Source organism: Eucyclogobius newberryi, unplaced genomic scaffold, assembly GCF_026437365.1.
Source record: "Eucyclogobius newberryi isolate DKJ021-1_F unplaced genomic scaffold, fEucNew1.0.hap1 SCAF_17, whole genome shotgun sequence".
Taxonomy (NCBI): domain Eukaryota; kingdom Metazoa; phylum Chordata; class Actinopteri; order Gobiiformes; family Gobiidae; genus Eucyclogobius; species Eucyclogobius newberryi.
Window position 1 is genome coordinate 4,257,175 of NW_027315801.1, and position 19,879 is coordinate 4,277,053.

General features: G+C 44.7%; 1 protein-coding gene across 1 annotated transcript; it reads right to left on the reverse strand.

The window, feature by feature from the left end:
• Window positions 1-359: 359 nt before the first annotated feature.
• LOC140362639 (protein-glutamine gamma-glutamyltransferase 2-like) lies at window positions 360-19,861 on the reverse strand. The gene is made up of 15 exons (XM_072448781.1): window positions 19,779-19,861; window positions 13,447-13,632; window positions 12,617-12,868; window positions 11,458-11,576; window positions 10,301-10,429; window positions 8,642-8,810; window positions 8,090-8,219; window positions 7,902-8,005; window positions 7,000-7,088; window positions 6,756-6,909; window positions 4,808-4,896; window positions 3,815-3,998; window positions 2,983-3,143; window positions 1,066-1,202; window positions 360-761 (listed from the first exon to the last, which is right to left on the reverse strand). Exons 1-15 carry the CDS (start codon window positions 19,786-19,788, stop codon window positions 593-595), a joined length of 2,082 nt encoding a protein of 693 aa, XP_072304882.1. The 5' UTR covers window positions 19,789-19,861; the 3' UTR covers window positions 360-592.
• Window positions 19,862-19,879: the final 18 nt, after the last annotated feature.

Below are 19,879 nucleotides of genomic sequence, written 5' to 3' on the forward strand. Positions count from 1 at the left end.
TGGACGGTCCGGTGCGGCGTGGGGGGCTCGTGTCGACGCTGCGGACGCTAACGTAGACGGTAAAACACACGAACTTGGTTGTGGTTTCGTGTGCGTTTACAGCACGGAAGTCGTCTGAACATCAAGAACTGGATTGTTTTTGGGAGTGACTTGTGTTTAAGTGTGTAGTAAGATGACATTTGAAATAACTTTAAATCTTTCACATTTTTACTCTTTCATATTTGTCAGTAACTCCAGAGATCAGACCCGTTTGACCCACAGTTGATACGCAAAATATTTCAAGAAGTCACAAGAGTCTAAAGGTTCATCTTCGAAGTTTTTATTATTACTTTGTATTAGTTCTGGAAAAGTTTAAGTTATCAAAGGAAAGGTGGACGTGATGGACAGGTAGAAATCTGTGCTAAATATGATTTAAAAACGAGCACGGAGAAAGTACAAATGGCTGTCCAAGCTTTCCATCTTCATTTACATTTTTGAAGACGCACAACAATCTCTCGTTCCCTGCACAACTCAAGTCGCACAGTGGGTCATCCAGCCGCGGTAAGTCCAGAATCGAGTCAAAGGTCCAGACATTTCTGCTGTGTAAACCTGGTCAGATGTTGGCGGTGGTCTGCGCCTTCTTCACGTCCACGTGGATGAAGCTCTTGATGTTCCGGAGTTCCTTGCTGTCGAAGTTGACGAGGAGGACGGTGGAGCCGGCTGCGGTCGGACTCAGCTCCATGTGCGCTCGAGCCTCCCCTTTAGGGCCGACGTCTCCCACTCTGAAGAGGAAGGAGGACACGTCGGGGACGGATGGAGATGTTAGTTCAGTCGTGTAATAAAAGTCTAATCTGCACCTTTCAAAATAATGCATCTACTGAAAGCACATTACTTTGTGTCTCTGGAGCTGTAGCTATGAGAACATTTGAAACAGCCTTTTCTGAGCCTCAGAGGGAGAGGAATTCAAAACCGGATTCATTAAACACGTGTGAGTGAAGCTGAACACACCTCCAGTTATGTTTTTGCCCAATGAACAATGTGAGCACATGGTTAGAAGTGATGTGTGTCCTTTAAGGTGAGACTTACTTGACAACGATTGGCTGGGTCCCGGTCAGCCCCGCCCCCTCTGCGGTGAAGCTACACTTGTGCAGCGCCTCGGGCAAAGGGTTCGACAGGGTCAGATCCACCTGGACCGACGAGTTCACGTGCATCTCGCCCAAAACCTGCAAGAAAACGTCAATAATGCAATATTGGCTTTTATCATTCTTTTTTTTTTTTAAATTTACTCTTATCCAAGCAATGACAAAATGCAACGCTGGTAGAAGGACTTGAACTTATTTTTAATGTATATTTTACAAATCGACGCGCTAACCTACGTGTAACCAGAGGCCCTAACACACGTCCTACGAAACTGTTCACCCTGGATTTTCTAAATGGATCAGTGCATTCACAGGGCAGAGGGCGGAGTCACAGAGCAGAGGGCGGAGTCACAGAGCAGAGGGCGGAGTCACAGAGCAGAGGGCGGAGTCACAGAGCAGAGGGCGGAGTCACAGAGCAGAGGGCGGAGTCAAAGAGCAGGGGGCGGAGTCACAGAGCAGAGGGCGGAGTCACAGAGGAGAGGGCGGAGTCACATAGTAGAGGGCGGAGTCACAGAGCAGAGGGCGGAGTCACAGAGGAGAGGGCGGAGTCAAAGAGCAGGGGGCGGAGTCACAGAGCAGAGGGCGGAGTCACAGAGCAGAGGGCGGAGTCAAAGAGCAGGGGGCGGAGTCACAGAGCAGAGGGCGGAGTCACAGAGGAGAGGGCGGAGTCACAGAGTAGGGGGCGGAGTCACAGAGCAGGGGGCGGAGTCACAGAGCAGAGGGCGGAGTCACAGAGGAGAGGGCGGAGTCACAGAGGAGAGGGCGGAGTCACAGAGCAGGGGGCGGAGTCACAGAGCAGAGGGCGGAGTCACAGAGAAGAGGGTGGAGTCACAGAGCAGAGGGCGGAGTCACAGAGCAGGGGGCGGAGTCACAGAGCAGAGGGCGGAGTCACAGAGCAGGGGGCGGAGTCACAGAGCAGGGGGCGGAGTCACAGAGCAGAGGGTGGAGTCACAGAGCAGGGGGTGGAGTCACAGAGCAGGGGGCGGAGTCACAGAGCAGAGGGCGGAGTCACAGAGCAGGGGGCGGAGTCACAGAGCAGAGGGCGGAGTCACAGACCAGAGGGTAGCACCAGTCAAACCAATCAGAACGATGGAAAAGGAAAGAGCAGCGGACTTCAAACACCAGGAGTAAACTCGAGTAATTTGACGTTTAATTTGAAAAGAAAAATCTGTTCACTTTTTACCTACAGTAAATAAAATAAGCAAAAACACAGACAGAAACAAAAAATAGGTTATTTTTCATCATCTGAATTCTCTTATGGTCAAGGGAAAGAAGTTAAGAAACCACAGGAGGTTAAAATAGAGAGTTTAAGACTTTTTTGGAGTTTAAAGTCGAAAAGTGAAAAGCTGTTGAACATCATGACAAACCGCCTCAAATGTGTGGATATGACTCTCTTTGTCCCACTGAGTCACACGTGTGTCAAATAATACAAGCTCCCAGTATTTCTGCTCGTGTTCTCTTATTGTTGTGCTGTTTGATAAAAGGTACTTTACTTTTTGTGCTAAATAGGGTCATTTAAAACAGTATAGGATTTTATAATTGCCCACCTAAGCTTCGTGTTTGCAGTGGGGGTCTCTTTGTACAAAATATTACTGAAGACGTTTATTTTAACATTTCTTTGACTACTACCTATTACCTGTTACCTATTTCCTAATGTTTATGACCAAGAGGTTTTCAGTCAGTTTACACCGACAGATTTACGAAATGCTCAACACAAAGTACCTGAAAAAAGTATAATAGATCTGCTTTGATGTAAGTCTGAGGGAAAATGCCGCCGCTTCAGAATCCCACTGTACGGGGCCCACACACGCAGCTGGTGAGGGTCATAAGTCTCATGCTTTGAGGGAAGTTTGAGGTTTCTGACCTGTATGTCCATGTCGGGCTCGTCCAGCACGATGGTCTTCTGCGCCTTACAGTAGTCCATGCTCTGCTTGTCCACAGAGAGGGCCGACACCTGGATCAGTCTGTCCGGGGTCAGGGCCGGACCGTAACTCTGGTACTCCAGCTCCAGGGGCACACGCAGCTCTACACGCGACGCAACAATATTCATTTTTTTAAAAGTCCCAAATTAAAGACAAAACTATTTATTTTATTTTGGTCACTTTGCTCTGTCAACATATTAGCGTTCAACAAGAAATACATTAGTCCATTCATTCATTCATCTTCTACCACCCGTTTCCCTTTAGGGATCGTGGGTGACTAGAGCACATCCCAGTGACTTTGGGCCTAAGGCGGGGGTTTACCCTGGACAGGGGCTCGTCGCAGGGTTACCATGGAGACAAAGGCACAGACAAACATTCACTAGGGCCAATTTAGGGCCTAACATTTGCTTGTGGGAGGAAGCCAGAGAACCCCGAGAGAACCCACGGTAACACGGGAAGAACATGCAGACTCCACCCAGAAAGATCATGTGATGTTGGTCTGACCCGGGAATTGAACCCACAATCTCCTTCTAAGGAGGAGTTACATTGTAACTTCAAATGCATTTTTCTCCCACAGAGACATAAAAATCAGCCCTTGAAGCAGCTCCAACACGCAAACCAAGTCATGATTAGAAAAATGTGTAAACCTGCCATATGCACTTTAACGTGTTCGTTTCCAGGGCAGTAACAAGGAAACTTAACGAGTCACTTTTAAGTAAAGTTGTCCAGCACAGGTCATGTCATCATGCTTTGATCTGGTGTGTGCTCCCTGACCTTCTCCAGGCTGGACCTCCACCGTCTGTGAGCTGAAGCCACAGCTCTTTCCTTGTTTGCCCTTGTAGGACACACTCTGGGCGAAGATCATGAGGCTGCAGCTCCTGGAGTCCATGCAGTGGTTGGTGAGGAGAGCAACGATCTCAAAGTCTGAGCCCACCACCATGCCCTCCACCAGCTTGATCTGCAACACCAGAGAGAAGCAGCACTGCACACACGCAATAGCTACAAACTCATTATGATTTGCTTTGGCTCAGCATAAAATAATCGAATGAATAAATGTGACAATACATTTATTTACGGTCAATTTTTGTAAGTACTGGCTGTTTTCGGTATACATTTTTATTAATTCAATTTAAATTTAAATGTAATTTAAATGTAATTTTTTTATTTATTTTATTTATTTTATTTATTTTATTTATTTTATTTATTTTATTTATTTTATTTATTTTATTTATTTTGTTTATTTTATTTCAGGGACAGTGCATAACAATTAGCTAAAAGGCAATTTTTCATCGGTAGTCCCAGTTTTGCCAGGTCAACATTTTAAATTCAGAATTGTTTTCATTAATTCATATTTCTTTTATTGTTTATCTTGTTAAAATCCAAACAAGAAGTCTGTATCTCCTCCTTGTTCCAATCCTTGGTCACCTTTTGTCAGCCAATCACAGCCTGCTACTTCATGCCCTTTACTCTTCATCCTGATCAACCCTCGTTCTGGCAGCTCCATCGCAGCAACCATAGCCACGTTTCGACTGGCCCAGTTCCCTCAAACCAGTTCACTTTAGAGCACTTTGGAACACTTCTTTTAATGGTTTAGTGTGTTCCGGAAAAAAAGTCAAACTAGACCGCTTTGGAACTACTTGGAACCTTAAATGGAAAGACGTTCAGTTCACTTAAGACACTGAAGACACTTTTGGACCCTTGATCTGCTCTGAATATCTCATATAAGCTGGTCTTCCTGCCTGGCTCGTGTGGACAGTTGGATCTTACTTTCAGGTGCAGTCCTGGTTCCAGGCCCTTCTGCTGCAGCTTGTTGTGATGCTGAGCTTTCTCAAAGACACGTCGCTCCTCTTCAGACCCTGTGAACGGGACAAACTCAGACACCTCCTCAAACGTCATCACGGAACAGATCTGTTCAGCTCTAATCGACTAATCAATAAACCAACAACGAACCATGAGCTGAAGCTCTAGTCAAGGCTCTTCTTTGTAAGCAGTGTGTCAAATACCTTCTGCACACTTGTACTTGTGGGTGCTGTACCTTCTGCACACTTGTACTTAAGGGTGCTGTACCTTCTGCATACTTGTACTTGAGGGTGCTGTACCTTCTGCACACTTGTACTTGTGGGTGCTGTACCTTCTGCATACTTGTACTTAAGGGTGCTGTACCTTCTGCACACTTGTACTTGAGGGTGCTGTACCTTCTGCACACTTGTACTTGAGGGTGCTGTACCTTCTGCACACTTGTACTTGTGGGTGCTGTACCTTCTGCACACTTGTACTTAAGGGTGCTGTACCTTCTGCACACTTGTACTTGTGGGTGCTGTACCTTCTGCACACTTGTACCTGTGGGTGCTGTACCTTCTGCACACTTGTACTTAAGGGTGCTGTACCTTCTGCACACTTGTACTTGAGGGTGCTGTACCTTCTGCACACTTGTACTTGAGGGTGCTGTACCTTCTGCACACTTGTACTTGTGGGTGCTGTACCTTCTACATACTTGTACTTGTGGGTGCTGTACCTTCTGCACACTTGTACCTGTGGATGCTGTACCTTCTGCACACTTGTACCTGTGGGTGCTGTACCTTCTGCACACTTGTACTTAAGGGTGCTGTACCTTCTGCACACTTGTACTTGAGGGTGCTGTACCTTCTGCACACTTGTACTTGAGGGTGCTGTACCTTCTGCACACTTGTACTTGTGGGTGCTGTACCTTCTGCATGCTTGTATTTATGGGTGCTGTACCTTCTACACACTTGTACTTGTGGCTGATGTTGTGGGTGCTGTACCTTCTGCACACTTGTACTTGTGGGTGCTGTACCTTCTGCACACTTGTACTTGTGGGTGCTGTACCTTCTGCACACTTGTACTTGTGGGTGCTGTTCCTTCTGTACACTTGTACTTGTGGGTGCTGTACCTTCTGCATACTTGTACTTGAGGGTGCTGTACCTTCTGCACACTTGTACTTAAGGGTGCTGTACCTTCTGCATGCTTGTATTTATGGGTGCTGTACCTTCTGCACACTTGTACTTGTGGCTGATGTTGTGGGTGCTGTACCTTCTGCACACTTGTACTTGTGGGTGCTGTACCTTCTGCACACTTGTACTTGTGGGTGCTGTACCCTCTGTACACTTGTACTCGTGGGTGCTGTACCTTCTGCACACTTGTACTCGTGGGTGCTGTACCTTCTGCACACTTGTACTTGTGGGTGCTGTACCTTCTGCACACTTGTACTTGTGGGTGCTGTACCTTCTGCACACTTGTACTTGTGGGTGCTGTACCTTCTGTACACTTGTACTTGTGGGTGCTGTACCTTCTGCATACGTGTACTTGTGGGTGCTGTACCTTCTGCACACTTGTACCTGTGGATGCTGTACCTTCTGCACACTTGTACTTAAGGGTGCTGTACCTTCTGCATACTTGTACTCGTGGGTGCTGTACCTTCTGCATGCTTGTAGTCGTGGGTGCTGTACCTTCTGCATACTTGTACTTGTGGGTGCTGTACCTTCTGCATACTTGTACTTGAGGGTGCTGTACCTTCTGCACACTTGTACTAGCGGCTGATGTTGTGGGTGCTGTACCTTCTGCATACTTGTACTCGGAGGTGCTGTACCTTCTGCATACTTGTACTTGAGGGTGCTGTACCTTCTGCACACTTGTACTAGCGGCTGATGTTGTGGGTGCTGTACCTTCTGCATACTTGTACTTGAGGGTGCTGTACCTTCTGCACACTTGTACTTGTGGGTGATGTCGTGCCTCTGGTTGGAGCCCACAGACTTGGTGCTGATGCATTGACCCACAGACTTGGTGGAGTTGCTGATCTGCACCTCTTTCCCATTGGGCAGCCTGATCATCTCCACCACGTCTGCGTTCACCTGGCACAACAGGAGCGAGTGTTACAAAGGACCACGAACGTTTACATCTTATCCAACAGACAAACGCTTAAATGTACAAAGAAAACTCACTTCTGCGAAAATAAAGGGCGCGTCATATTTCTTGGTGAGCTCTCCCTGTTTGATGGCCTTCAAAGGGGCAGGTCCACAGCAGAAGATCCCTGACAGAGAAGGACGGTTTGACATTAACAAATACTAATACCGTATTTTTCGCACTATAAGGCGCACCGGACTATAAGGGGCATTAAGCGAAACCAAAACGTCTACCACACAAAATCGCTTCGGGATCAGAAAGCACAACCAGAACTAATCCATATATAAGGCGCACTGTGTAGACTTTTAAGTGCGCCTTATAGTGCAGAAAATACAGTAATCAGACTTTTTAAATAATGATTTCCTGATGATGTATCTGTTTAATTGCTGACCATGTGGGTGAAGTCCACATGTGTTTCATCACAAGACCCTTGGATCACCGGACATAAAGGACTGTGGTGTTCATACAGTTTCCCATTTTTCATCTGTCAAATCAAAATTGACTTATTTTCTTCTAAATTAAGTCGTTTAGAAGTTGTCCAGATTGTTTATACATTTATATAATTTACAATTTTGTCCTCTTGAAGGTTCTGATTTGTTTGCCTTTGTCTGGAAAAGTTACACATATTAGAGATCTGCTCTTTTGGTGGAATCGACATAGTGTTATTATGTCGTAGGCTGTAGAACTGGATGTAGTGTTGTCATAGATATTAGCTGTCAATCAAACCTGTCGCTAAATCAAGCTAGAATGGACCACGGCGAAAGGCTTTCTAAAACCCTTTCTACCATGGACCCCTCCTGGACGAATGAGGGATTACATCAACATTGCACCACAGAGAAGTAAGAACTGGTGTAGTTCCATCGCTGAATTTTGGTCTGTTTGGTTTTATACCATAATCACGACAAGGTTCTTACTTTTACCTTCGCTAAAGTAAACTCACCCTCACTGGTCTCCTGTGGCGTGGGGTCACTGGCCTGCCACCCGTTGTACTCTTTCCCCAGGTCAGGCCGCGCCATCCAGCTGTCCACCCACACATGGAAGTTCCTACAGCAACCGACAAGAACTATGGAAGTTACATTTATATGTTTTACATGTGTTATAAACTATTCTAAAAAAGCGTTCACCGACCAGATGGAGTCGTCGGACAGGTTCTCCAGGTCCTCGCTGTACAGTTTCTCGATCAGGAGGTTAGCGTCGGTGTCGTGGGCAGAGCCAAAGTTGGTGACCACTCGACAGGGGATACCCAGAGCCCTGGACACTACAGGGACAGAGGATCACCATTTGAGTGGTCAGACTCAATTAAGGCAACAATTATTTTATCCTAGATTGTACTTTGTAAACGTCTATGGTATAATATTCAGGCTAAACAATGCTAACACTGCTAGTTTAGACCTCTACAAATACATGAAATACATCAGATATGAGTGGCAATACAGGTTAGACTTTGCCATTTGCTCGTTGCATCCATTAAAACTGCGATTTTGTTTTGATTGCGATTAAATGTGCGGCAGAAACAATGCGCCGCTAACCCTAACCCTAACCCACCTGCTAAAACTGGGGGACTAAAGTGTAGCCTACACCTCAGCAGCAGAACCATCATCCTCTTTAGCCTCTCATCTCCTCCTCTTTACCAAACGCCGGCGTCTGAGCCCGCGACGTGCGAGTGTGCGTGAGTCTTACCCGCGCATGCGACTGCAGCGAACACCCAGCACTGTCCGTATCGCACTGGTCCGGTCTGGGCCCACTTCCTCAGGATGTCCCCGGAGCCCACCCACTCCCCCGGGTGCACGCCGTCCGTGATCTCCCCCCAGTTACCCACCAGCACCCCGCGGTCGTCCTGGCTGTTGATCTGAGGACGGGACAAGAACCAGAGATGGAGGTTTGGTCAGGTAGGTTTTTGTACCTGACTTTTACTCTCTGAAAAATGTGAAAAGCAGAAGTAGATCATTGTAAAACTCTTTGTAGAAGCCAACGTGTATTACTGTATTACCCAATGCATTCTGAGCGTCCTAATTATTCACCATGACCAGTTTATAAGTGCTTTTCCCTGTTTTCAGACGCCAGAGTGAGTTTTGCTGTCATGCTAATGCTAACAGCGACTAACTAGCATGTGAATAGCGCACCTCCTGCTTCGCGGAGAATAAAGCGCTCCATAATTAGACGCAAACAGCACACAATTGATTCATTTCTTTCTCAGAAGGTTTTGCAATATATCTGTGTTAGAATAAAATTGCTTTTACTTGCATGAAAAAATAAGGTACAGCCCGTTTAACGCATTGAGTCTCATTTCTGGTAAGATCAGAGTGTTTTGTATTGGTAGGGTACCGTACTTTTCAGACGTCAAGCCAATACTTTTTCCCACGCTTTGAACCCTGCGGTCATTACAACGGTGCGGTTCATTTATGGCTGACGGCCACCGGGGGGCACTCTAGCAGGAAGCGTAAGCAGTTGACACACAGTAGAAGAAGACGTCAGTGGAAAGTGGTCGCTTTGTTTTAAGCTTCGACCGCTGTGTGTTTTGTTACAATCAGACTCATATTCACGGAGAAATGAGTCTAATGAGGAAGTGAATCTAGACGCAAAGTCACACGTGGAGCGCGGCTGTGCGATATACGATGGTCGACAGTTTAGAATCTCCTAGATCGAAATGAAACTTTCTTGGCCGGACCTGACCCGTGCATCACTACCATGGACCATATTTCTGTGTAAACATCTTATCACAAATGCTACAACGCAACACTCACTCGATAAGCACGAGCTCAGGAGCAGATGAACCAGATGTGAAGACACAGGTAAATCAGCTCACGCAGAGTCATCAAGTCTCCATAATCAGGGCCTGCTCTGTTACGACACCCAAACAGTTTTCTCAATAGATCGAATCCAAATTGCACCAGAATTATAATTTCTAAGGCCGATTTCAGCAATTCATAAAAAGAAGTTTAGTAATTTCAAGATTGTGTTAAGTTTTTCTGCTTTCTGCCATTTCCACCTGCAATTTCTCTTATCCAATCAGAAGATAGTACCGCTCACGGCCCACATGACTTATATGGAAGTGTACGCTTAAGACAGGGGAGACACTTACGGACTGTCAAAGAGAACCAGTCAAAACGTGGCTAATGTCTAATAATACAATATCAATCTATGTGTCTTGTTTGTTAAAGAAATATAAATAACATGCAAAACGCTGCCATAGAATGAGTGTTTTCTCCTGCTCTTCACGTACTTAAACTGAGAGTTGGATTAGATATTAGAGTCCGGTACACACACATTTTGCCTTTGGTATTTGCTGCCCTGACTTTTCTTCCATACACGGTGTTGGTTTGTGGAGGATGTTCATACCATAGCGCTCAGGACGCGGGTCACGTACACCGGGTTTCTCCGAGCGGAGCAGTCCTGGTCCGCATCAGACACAAACTTTGGGTTGTCATCCAAGATCTTCAGGCAGACGTCCAGGATTCCCTCTTCAAACTGCACCCAAGGAAGACAAATATCAAGAATTACATCTCTTGAACTATTTAGTTAATATTGTATCAGTTGTATTGACTTTTAGCAGTTTTGAATGTTTGTATGTTTTTCTCTTGTTGATATTCTAGGGGTCATTGGGGTTATCAAAAAGGCATAAATTTTAACGGTAATGCTTTTTTTTTACCTTGTACTTTTTTACTTTATTACTATTACGACTATTACTATCAGCAGTTACTCGCGTCAGGATGAGCATCGCTAAACTAAATTTCACATACTTTTTTCACCTGGAATTTAAGAACCTACGCCGCATGAGATACATTTTCATCAAAGACAGGAAACACTCCGCTATGACCTCCATCTTATCCACAGTGTCCGTTTTAATAAGAATAAGTTGCATTTTCTGTTCTAAAAGAGTATCTTGTGTCAAATGTGTGAGCGCCCAGGAGCGAGGAGTTTTTGCTGCAGGAAAAGAGCTTCTGATTGTGTTTGATCCGTGGAGCCAAGATCAGCAAAACTAAGACAAATGAGCCACACTGAGCTGTGGGCAAGTAGAGATTTAAAATCCTGGAGATTTTGGGTTTCCCAAAAGGAGGACATTTTCGGGAAAAGGGGACGTCTGGTCACCCTTGCTATTCTCGCAATTTCAGACAAGACACAAGATTGGGTCCACGAGAATGAGACGATTTTTAACACAGATCCAATTTCACAATTTTTGATCAAACTACAGCTTCTTAAACAATGAAACTCCCGATAGCTATATCTCTATTTTTCCTTGCATTCAGCTACATCAACAGTATTTGATGACCAGATTTCTGTTGTGCCATAAATACACCAAAAATCAGACCTAATAACAGGATTATCTGATTGCTCTGATTGCACCTGGCTCGTTGCACCTGGCTCGTTGCACCTGGCTCGTTGCACCTGGCTCATTGCACCTGGCCCATTGCACCTGGCCCATTGCACCTGGCTCATTGCACCTGGCTCATTGCACCTGGCTCATTGCACCTGGCTCGTGTGCAGGGAGTGCTGACCTGTCCGTAGTTCCAGGGCAGGGCCATGATGCGCTTGGGCGTCCCCCTGTAGATGAGGCCGTGCTGGGACAGGACGTACTCGCGCCTCTTGGACTCACTGTTCATGTAGACTGCGTCTCCTACAGGACGCACGGAATCAAATCACTGTGAGACATTCCGGACGAAGAAATAACATCGCCATGGAGACGGGCAGAGATATTACATAATGCACCTTTCATTTTGACCTGACGTTGATGATGTATGTATCCCTCACTCACAACATTCAAATCCCGCCTAAAAACATACCTCTTCACCCAAGCCTATGACCTCCCCTACCCCTAGCCTCCTCTACCCCATTGCCTACTCTTCTACCCCCTGTTACATCCCCATCTTTTTCTCTCTACTTCTTCTGTCTTGTTCATTTTATCTGTATATTAATGTGTTCTGTACGTGTTGTCCCCCCTGTCTGTAAATACCCCCCCTTTTTTATTATGTTCAGCGTCTTTGGGTCACTGAAAAGCGCTATATAAATAAAAGTTATTATTATTATTATTATTATAAACCACTGCTCAGTATTTCTTTACAAATTGTTCAATCCCTGTAGTGGTCAATTTAGACAAAGACAAATATTATAAATATTATTACTACTACTACTACCACCTGCCTAGGGACTGTGATATTACATATTTATATTTGTTCAACATGTGCATTGTCCCTATTTAACACAAAAATAAAGAAATTATACCTACTACAACTACTACTACTACTACCCTTCAACTACTGCTACTACTTCTTACTAGTACTACCATTTCAATCACCTACTACCTACTTACTACAAACTTCGTACAACTACTACTGACTTCCTACTTCTTACTACTATCACTAAGTTCCTTCTACTTACTACAATCTAACTGCCTACTACTACTACTACTACTACTACTGCTACTGCTACTGCTACTGCTACTGCTGCTGCTGCTACTGCTACTGCTACTGCTACTGCTACTGCTACTGCTACTGCTACTGCTACTGCTACTGCTACTACTACTACTACTACTACGGACTTACCAGGACTAGAACAAGAGTCTACACCAGGACTTCACCAGGACTACACCAGGACTTCACCAGGACTACACCAGGACTTCACAAGGACTTCACCGGGACCAGAGTGTGTGTGACTCACGTGGGCACCATGGGTTGAAGAGCACCGTGAAGTGTCCCAGGCTGGTCTTGACTCCTCGCTCCTGGTCCAGCCTGAGGGAGTAGAGCCCGATGGGGGCATCTGCAGAGGGGCGCAGGGTCAGGAGGACGGTGTCTGCTGCAGAGGGCCCGGCCACAGCAGAGGCCGCCCACGTACTGTCCCCTGAGCCGTCCACGGAGCCATCGGACAGGTCGAAGTTCACCTCTGTGTCCGACTCTTTCCTGGGCAACGGACCTGGAACGCACACACAATGACACACACACACACACACACACACACATACACACACATACACACACACGTAAAAAAGTGTCAAAGTCAGTCAGGACTAAACATGGACCGGCCTCCTGCTGGTGCCAGAGTCAGGACTAAACATGGACCGGCCTCCTGCTGGTGCCAGAGTCAGGACTAAACATGGACCGGCCTCCTGCTGGTGCCAGAGTCAGGACTCAACATAGACCGGCCTCCTGCTGGTGCCAGAGTCAGGACTAAACATAGACCGGCCTCCTGCTGGTGCCAGAGTCAGGACTAAACATGGAGCGGCCTCCTGCTGGTGCCAGAGTCAGGACTAAACATGGACCGGCCTCCTGCTGGTGCCAGAGTCAGGACTCAACATGGACCGGCCTCCTGCTGGTGCCAGAGTCAGGACTAAACATGGACCGGCCTCCTGCTGGTGCCAGAGTCAGGACTAAACATGGACCGGCCTCCTGCTGGTGCCAGAGTCAGGACTAAACATGGACCGGCCTCCTGCTGGTGTCAGAGTTATAAGGCGTTCCACGCTGCCTGACTCCAGCGTTGCCGTAGATACGCACCAGTCTGCACAGTGATGCTGAAGCTGCTCCGCCCAGGTTTGAACTTGTCTCCGCCCGGCTTCAGACACAGCGTCACACAGAAGGGCTGCCCCCGCCGCACCACCAGGCGCTCCTCGGGGTAAAGCTCCGTGTGGTGGTTCACTCTGTTCGTGGTGAGGTTCAGGTCGCAGCGCTCGATCTCCAACACTGGCAACACAACACACACAGTACACACACAACACACACAGTACACACAACACACACACAACACACACACAACACACACAGAACACACATGTTGATGGTAAAAATATTGCAGTAGTAGTAGTTGCACTATAAAAGTAGACAGTACACTGTAGTTGTAGTAGGCTAATACACGACGGCTTTAGAAAGGCACACACAGAACACACCACAGAACACACACAGAACACGCAACAGAACATGCACAGAACACACAATATAACACACACAGAACACACACAGAACACACAACAGAACACACCACAGAACACACACAGAACACGCAACAGAACATGCACAGAACACACAATATAACACACACAGAACACCCACAGAACACACAACAGAACACACAACAGAACACACACAGAACCTGCACAGAACACACAGAGAACACACACAGAACACACACAGAACACACCACAGAACACACACACAACACACAACACAACACACATAGAACCTGCACAGAACACGATACATGACAGAACATGATAACACTGGCTCTATCAGTAGAAGTAGTAGTAGTAGTAGTAGTAGAAGTAGAAGTAGAAGTAGAACTAGTAGTAATAGTAGTAGTAGTAGTAGTAGTAGTAGTAGTAGTAGTTTAGAAGTAGTAGTAGTAGTAGAAGTAGAAGTAGTAGTAGTAGAAGTAGTAGTAGTAGTAGTAGTAGTAGTAGTAGTAGTAGTAGTAGTAGTAGTAGTAGTAGTAGTAGTAGTAGTAGTAGTAGTAGTAGTAGTAACCATCTAAGTTAAGTGACCATCTAGGGATGAGCTCCAGGTGCAGAGCAGCAGTTCAAGACGCTCCTCTGTCGCTGAACTCTCGCCCGTTCTGTTACATGTGAAGTGTTCAGATTCAAGACAGATAGAGACTGTGTGTGTCCCTCGTGTCCCTCGTGTCCCTCGTACAAATAATGCCAAAAAGTCACATCTCAGAAAAAATATTTCAGGCGTCAGACCAAATAACTTAAGGAAAATAACAATCACAAATACACAAATGAATAAACACGTAAAATGTGGACTGCTAAACATTAGAGCAATTTCCTCCAAATCGCTCTTAGTTAATGAATTAATTAGTGACTATAACATAGATCTTCTAGCTCTAACTGAAACGTGGCTTCAACAAGACGACTACGTCAGACTAAATGAGTCCACCCCACCCACCCATGTTAACTTTCAGACTGCCAGGAGCACAGGCCGAGGTGGTGGTGTGGCAGTGATCTCACACTCAAGCCTACTTATGAGCCCTAAAACTAACAATGCATTTCACTCATTTGAAAGCCTTATGCTGTCGATCACATGTCCAAATATGAAAAACCTAAAAGGAGTTTTGTTCATAGTTATCTACCGACCCCCTGGTCCCTATTCAGAGTTTTTAACAGAGTTTTCTGACTTTATATCAAACTTAGTGTTAGCCTGGGATAAAATAGTTATAGTTGGAGACTTTAATATCCACGTGAACATGAGTGATGACGCTCTCAGTAATGCCTTCAGCGCCTTGTTAGACAGCATTGGTTTCACTCAGAATGTAAATAAACCGACTCACACTCACAAGAACACTCTGGATCTTGTCCTAACGTATGGAACAGAGATTAGTGACCTCATTGTCCTCCCTCAAAACCCTATATTGTCAGATCATTTCCTAATTACCTTTCAGTTTATTCTTAAAGATCATCCAGTCCCACAAAATAAAGTTACAATGAAAAGGACAATATCTGAAAAATCTATCTCAAAATTCAAAGAAATAATAGAGCCAATATTCAGTGACATGTCATGTGATCCTGCTGAGAACAGTTTTAGTCCCAGTTTAAGTGATCAATTTGTCGACTTGACCATGAATTCTCTGAAGTCTGCTCTTGACGTTGTCGCGCCGTTAAAACAGAAGGTCATTAGGCCAAAGCGCGCCTCCCCATGGTACAACCAAGAACTGCGTTCACATAAACAAAAAGTTAGAAAGTTAGAGGGATTATTTCGTCGCTCTCACACCGAAGAATCCCTAAAAGCATGGAAAAGTTGCCTGCTGTCCTATAAGCAGGCTCTGCGTAAGGCCCAAACCAGATATTATTCAAATCTAATAGAAGTCAACAAAAGTAACACTAAATTCCTTTTCAGCACTGTAGCTAGGCTAACAAACTGTCACAGCGCAGTAGAGCCCTCAATCCCAGCTTCACTCAGCTCTGATGATTTCCTCCTATTTTTTAATAATAAAATAAAAACAATCAGAGATAAATTAGATGAAATTACCCCCGCTATTAGCCCTGAACTAGCCCAAGCTGTAAATCTAACGTCCCATATAAATCCACCTGTAAACTTAGAAAGGTTCACAGCTGTTGATCAAGCAGAGATAACTTCAGCCATTATGTCCTCTAAAAGCTCAACTTGTGTCCTAGACCCCATTCCAAGCAGACTCCTCAAAGACATTCTTCCCCTAATTATAGACCCTATTCTTAATATAATAAATACTTCACTCGAAAGTGGCTATGTTCCACAGTCCTTCAAACATGCAGTCATTAAACCTCTTCTGAAAAAGCCTAATCTAGATCCCGACCTATTGGTAAACTACAGACCTATTTCAAATCTTCCCTTCGTCTCTAAAATCCTTGAAAAAGTTGTAGTAAAACAGCTTTGTCGCCACCTGCAGGACAATAACTTATTTGAAGTTTTCCAGTCAGGGTTCAGAGCCCACCACAGCACTGAAACTGCACTAGTTAAAGTCACAAATGATTTGTTATTAGCCGCTGACGATGGACTGGTCTCAGTCCTGGTTCTGTTGGACCTCAGCGCAGCGTTTGACACCATTGACCACAACATTCTACTGCAGAGGTTAGAATGTGATGTAGGTGTTGGAGGAACAGCCCTCAGCTGGTTTAAATCCTATCTATCTGATAGGTTCCAATTTGTTAATGTAAACCAGAGCTCCTCACCAAGCTCTAAAGTAATTTACGGTGTGCCACAGGGTTCGGTACTCGGTCCAATTCTGTTTACTCTTTATATGCTGCCATTAGGCAACATTATCAGAAAGCATGGCATTAACTTCCACTGCTATGCAGACGACACTCAGCTGTATTTATCAATGAAACCTGATCAGAGTGATCAAGTAGACAGACTTAGTACTTGTGTGAAGGAGATAAAAACCTGGATGACACTAAACTACCTGCTTCTTAACCCTGAAAAAACCGAGGTCATTGTGCTTGGCCCTAAGCATCTACGAGACGGTCTATGTGAGCAGATAGTCACACTGGACAATGTCAGTGTAGCCTCCAGTTCTACTGTAAGAAACCTTGGAGTCTTATTTGACCAGGAGCTCTCATTTAAAGCTCATATAAATCAAGCTTGTAAAACAGCCTATTTCCATTTGCGCAACATCGCCAAAATCAGAAGAATCCTGCCTAAAAGTGATGCCGAAAAACTTATCCATGCATTTGTAACGACTAGATTAGACTACTGTAACTCCCTGCTTGCAGCGTGTCCTAAAAGCTCCATAAAAAGCTTTCAACTGGTTCAAAATGCAGCAGCAAGATTACTAACAGGAACAAAAAGAAGAGAGCACATTACGCCGGTGCTGAAGTCTCTTCACTGGCTCCCCGTCGAGTCTAGAATCAAATTCAAAATTCTACTCTTGACCTACAAAGCCATAAATGACATGGCCCCATCCTACCTCAAAGATGCTATAGAACCATATCATCCAAACAGAGCTCTTCGCTCTCAGAATGCCGGCCTTCTGGTGGTGCCAAGAGTCTCTAAAAGTACTGTAGGAGGGAGAGCGTTTAGCTACCAAGCTCCTGTGTTATGGAATCAGCTCCCGACCCATGTTAAATATGCTGACACAGTCTCTTCATTTAAGTCCAGGCTTAAAACGTTCCTCTTCGAAATCGCTTATGGTCAGAGTAGTTAGGAACAGAAAGATAAACCCACAGCTTCAGCTACGCTGCCCTAGGAGTAACTATGCTGGGGGAAGTATGACAGCTTGAGCACTATCCTCTTCTTCTTCTGACTACTTATGCTATCAAACAATATTTATTTTTTGATTCCACTTGCAAACTGTTCACCGCCTTCTTTTCTTTCTCTCACTCCTGAGGACCTGTGGACCCAGATGCCCCTCCCCTGGTGAAGTGGTCCCTGCCCTGTGTGGACGGTCCCTCATCTGCCTGAAGAGTGGCTCCAGTTCGCCTCAGTCGGTCCCTCATCTGCCTGAAGAGTGGGTCCAGCTCGCCTCCGACGGTCCCTCTTCTGCCTGAAGAGTGGGTCCAGCTCGCCTCCGACGGTCCCTCTTCTGCCTGAAGAGTGGGTCCAGCTCGACTCAGACGGTCCCTCATCTTCCTGAAGAGTGGGTCCAGCTCCAGTCTCCTCGTGTCCGTCTGTCCGTCTGTGAGAGTCGGATCTCTCCTTCACTGGAACTCCTCCAGGTTTCTACGCTTTTTTCCCAAAGAGGTTTTTTTTGTAGTTTTTCCTAGCCGAGAAGGAGAGTCTAAGGACAGAGGACCCTGGGACATCGTCCCTCGCCACCACAGACATTGTCTGACTTCATCGCCACCACAGACATTGTTGATTCATTTCTCCCTGTGGCCCTCAGAGGCAACTGTTGTTGTGATTTTGGGCCTTACAAAAATAAATTGATTTGATTTGATTTGATTTAGTAGTAGTAGAAGTAGAAGTAGTAGTAGTAGAAGTAGTAGTAGTAGTAGTAGTAGTAGTAGTAGTAGTAGTAGTAGTAGTAGTAGTTTAGAAGTAGTAGTAGTAGTAGAAGTAGAAGTTGTAGTAGTAGAAGTAGTAGTAGTAGTAGTAGTAGTAGTAGTAGTAGTAGAAGTAGTAGAAGTAGTAGTAGTAGAAGTAGAAGTAGAAGTAGAACTAGTAGTAGTAGTAGTAGTAGTAGTAGTAGTAGTAGTAGTTTAGAAGTAGTAGTAGTAGTAGTAGAAGTAGAAGTTGTAGTAGTAGTAGTAGTAGTAGTAGTAGTAGAAGTAGTAGAAGTAGTAGTAGTAGAAGTAGAAGTAGAACTAGTAGTAGTAGTAGTAGTAGTAGTAGTAGTAGTAGTAGTAGAAGTAGTAGTAGTAGAAGTAGTAGTAGTAGAATGACCATAAAACTGCGTACATTCACCGAATAACAGGTAAAATACACAAAAACGGCACAAAAAAGCTGAATAAATGAATCGATCGCTCCAAAAACTGCGGCTCACTCACTTTGTGTCTTCTGCTTTCTAATGTTCACACACTTTTTAAAGACGTGTCACAACGACGTGTCCGATTGTCTTTAAAAAGAACCTAAGCGTGTGGATTCATCTGAAGAAGACAAGATGAACGTTGTTGGAGTCATAAAATATGACTCACCACAATAAGTCTCCTTCAACTGATTAATCGACTAAACGATCAAACGTGCTTAAAATGAGAGGGCGATACACAACCTGAACATCTGTTTTGATCTTATTTTCTGCTACAGGTTTCTATGTGTATTTTTGGAAATATAAATGCAGATGGTCAGTTTATTGTCCAGCCTGCTCCTTAAAGATCTTTTATTATTTCATATAATCCACAGAGATTTATATGGGATATTTTTATAAGTTAAAAGGTAAGTTTCTTTGAATGCAGTTTTCTCCCACAGAGACATAACCATTTTTTTTAATCTATAAAAAAATAAAGATATCCAAAATTCCCTCTGCATTTTTTGTATAATATCAATTGCTTATCAAAATAAAGACATCAAATTGAAATCTGTCCAGTTGTGTGACTTTTTTATTTTTTGATGTCCTAAATATGTGCAGTTTGGGCCATTTTACATATAAAATACTTTTTGAATGTATGAAAATATTACATGAAAACTTAATAACACATTTTTCTTACATTTGAATAAACATAAATGTACAGAAGAATATCTCTAAATGTAAGTTATTTTCACCTGCTTAATAATAATAAACCATTTATCATTTATCTCAGTATTATGAATAGATAAAGTGTCATTTCCACACATGTCTGCCTTTCTCACTTCAGATATTTTAACCTCAACACTATCGAGTACCAGATATACTCTGCACACGCCTGTTATAAGTAGTGTGGAGTATCAAATATCAGCAGTACTTCCTGGCACATACATCACACTTTCATTCACTCAGAGTCTCTTACCGGGGCCCATGTTTGCAGCAGGCGTGAGGCGAGTGTCTCCTGAAGGACGCAAAGTTCAGGACTGAACTTGAAAGTCTGGACAGATGATTTTGAGTGTCTGA

Excerpts from the sequence above, each read along its gene's own strand:
- LOC140362639 (XM_072448781.1), bottom strand. Across the intron at positions 8,811-10,300 it reads CCCGCGTCCTGAGCGCTATG|ATCAACAGCCAGGACGACCG; the intron begins GTATGAACATCC and ends TCCCGTCCTCAG. Across the intron at positions 3,144-3,814 it reads GGAGGTCCAGCCTGGAGAAG|AGCTGCGTGTGCCCCTGGAG; the intron begins GTCAGGGAGCAC and ends CGTCGCGTGTAG.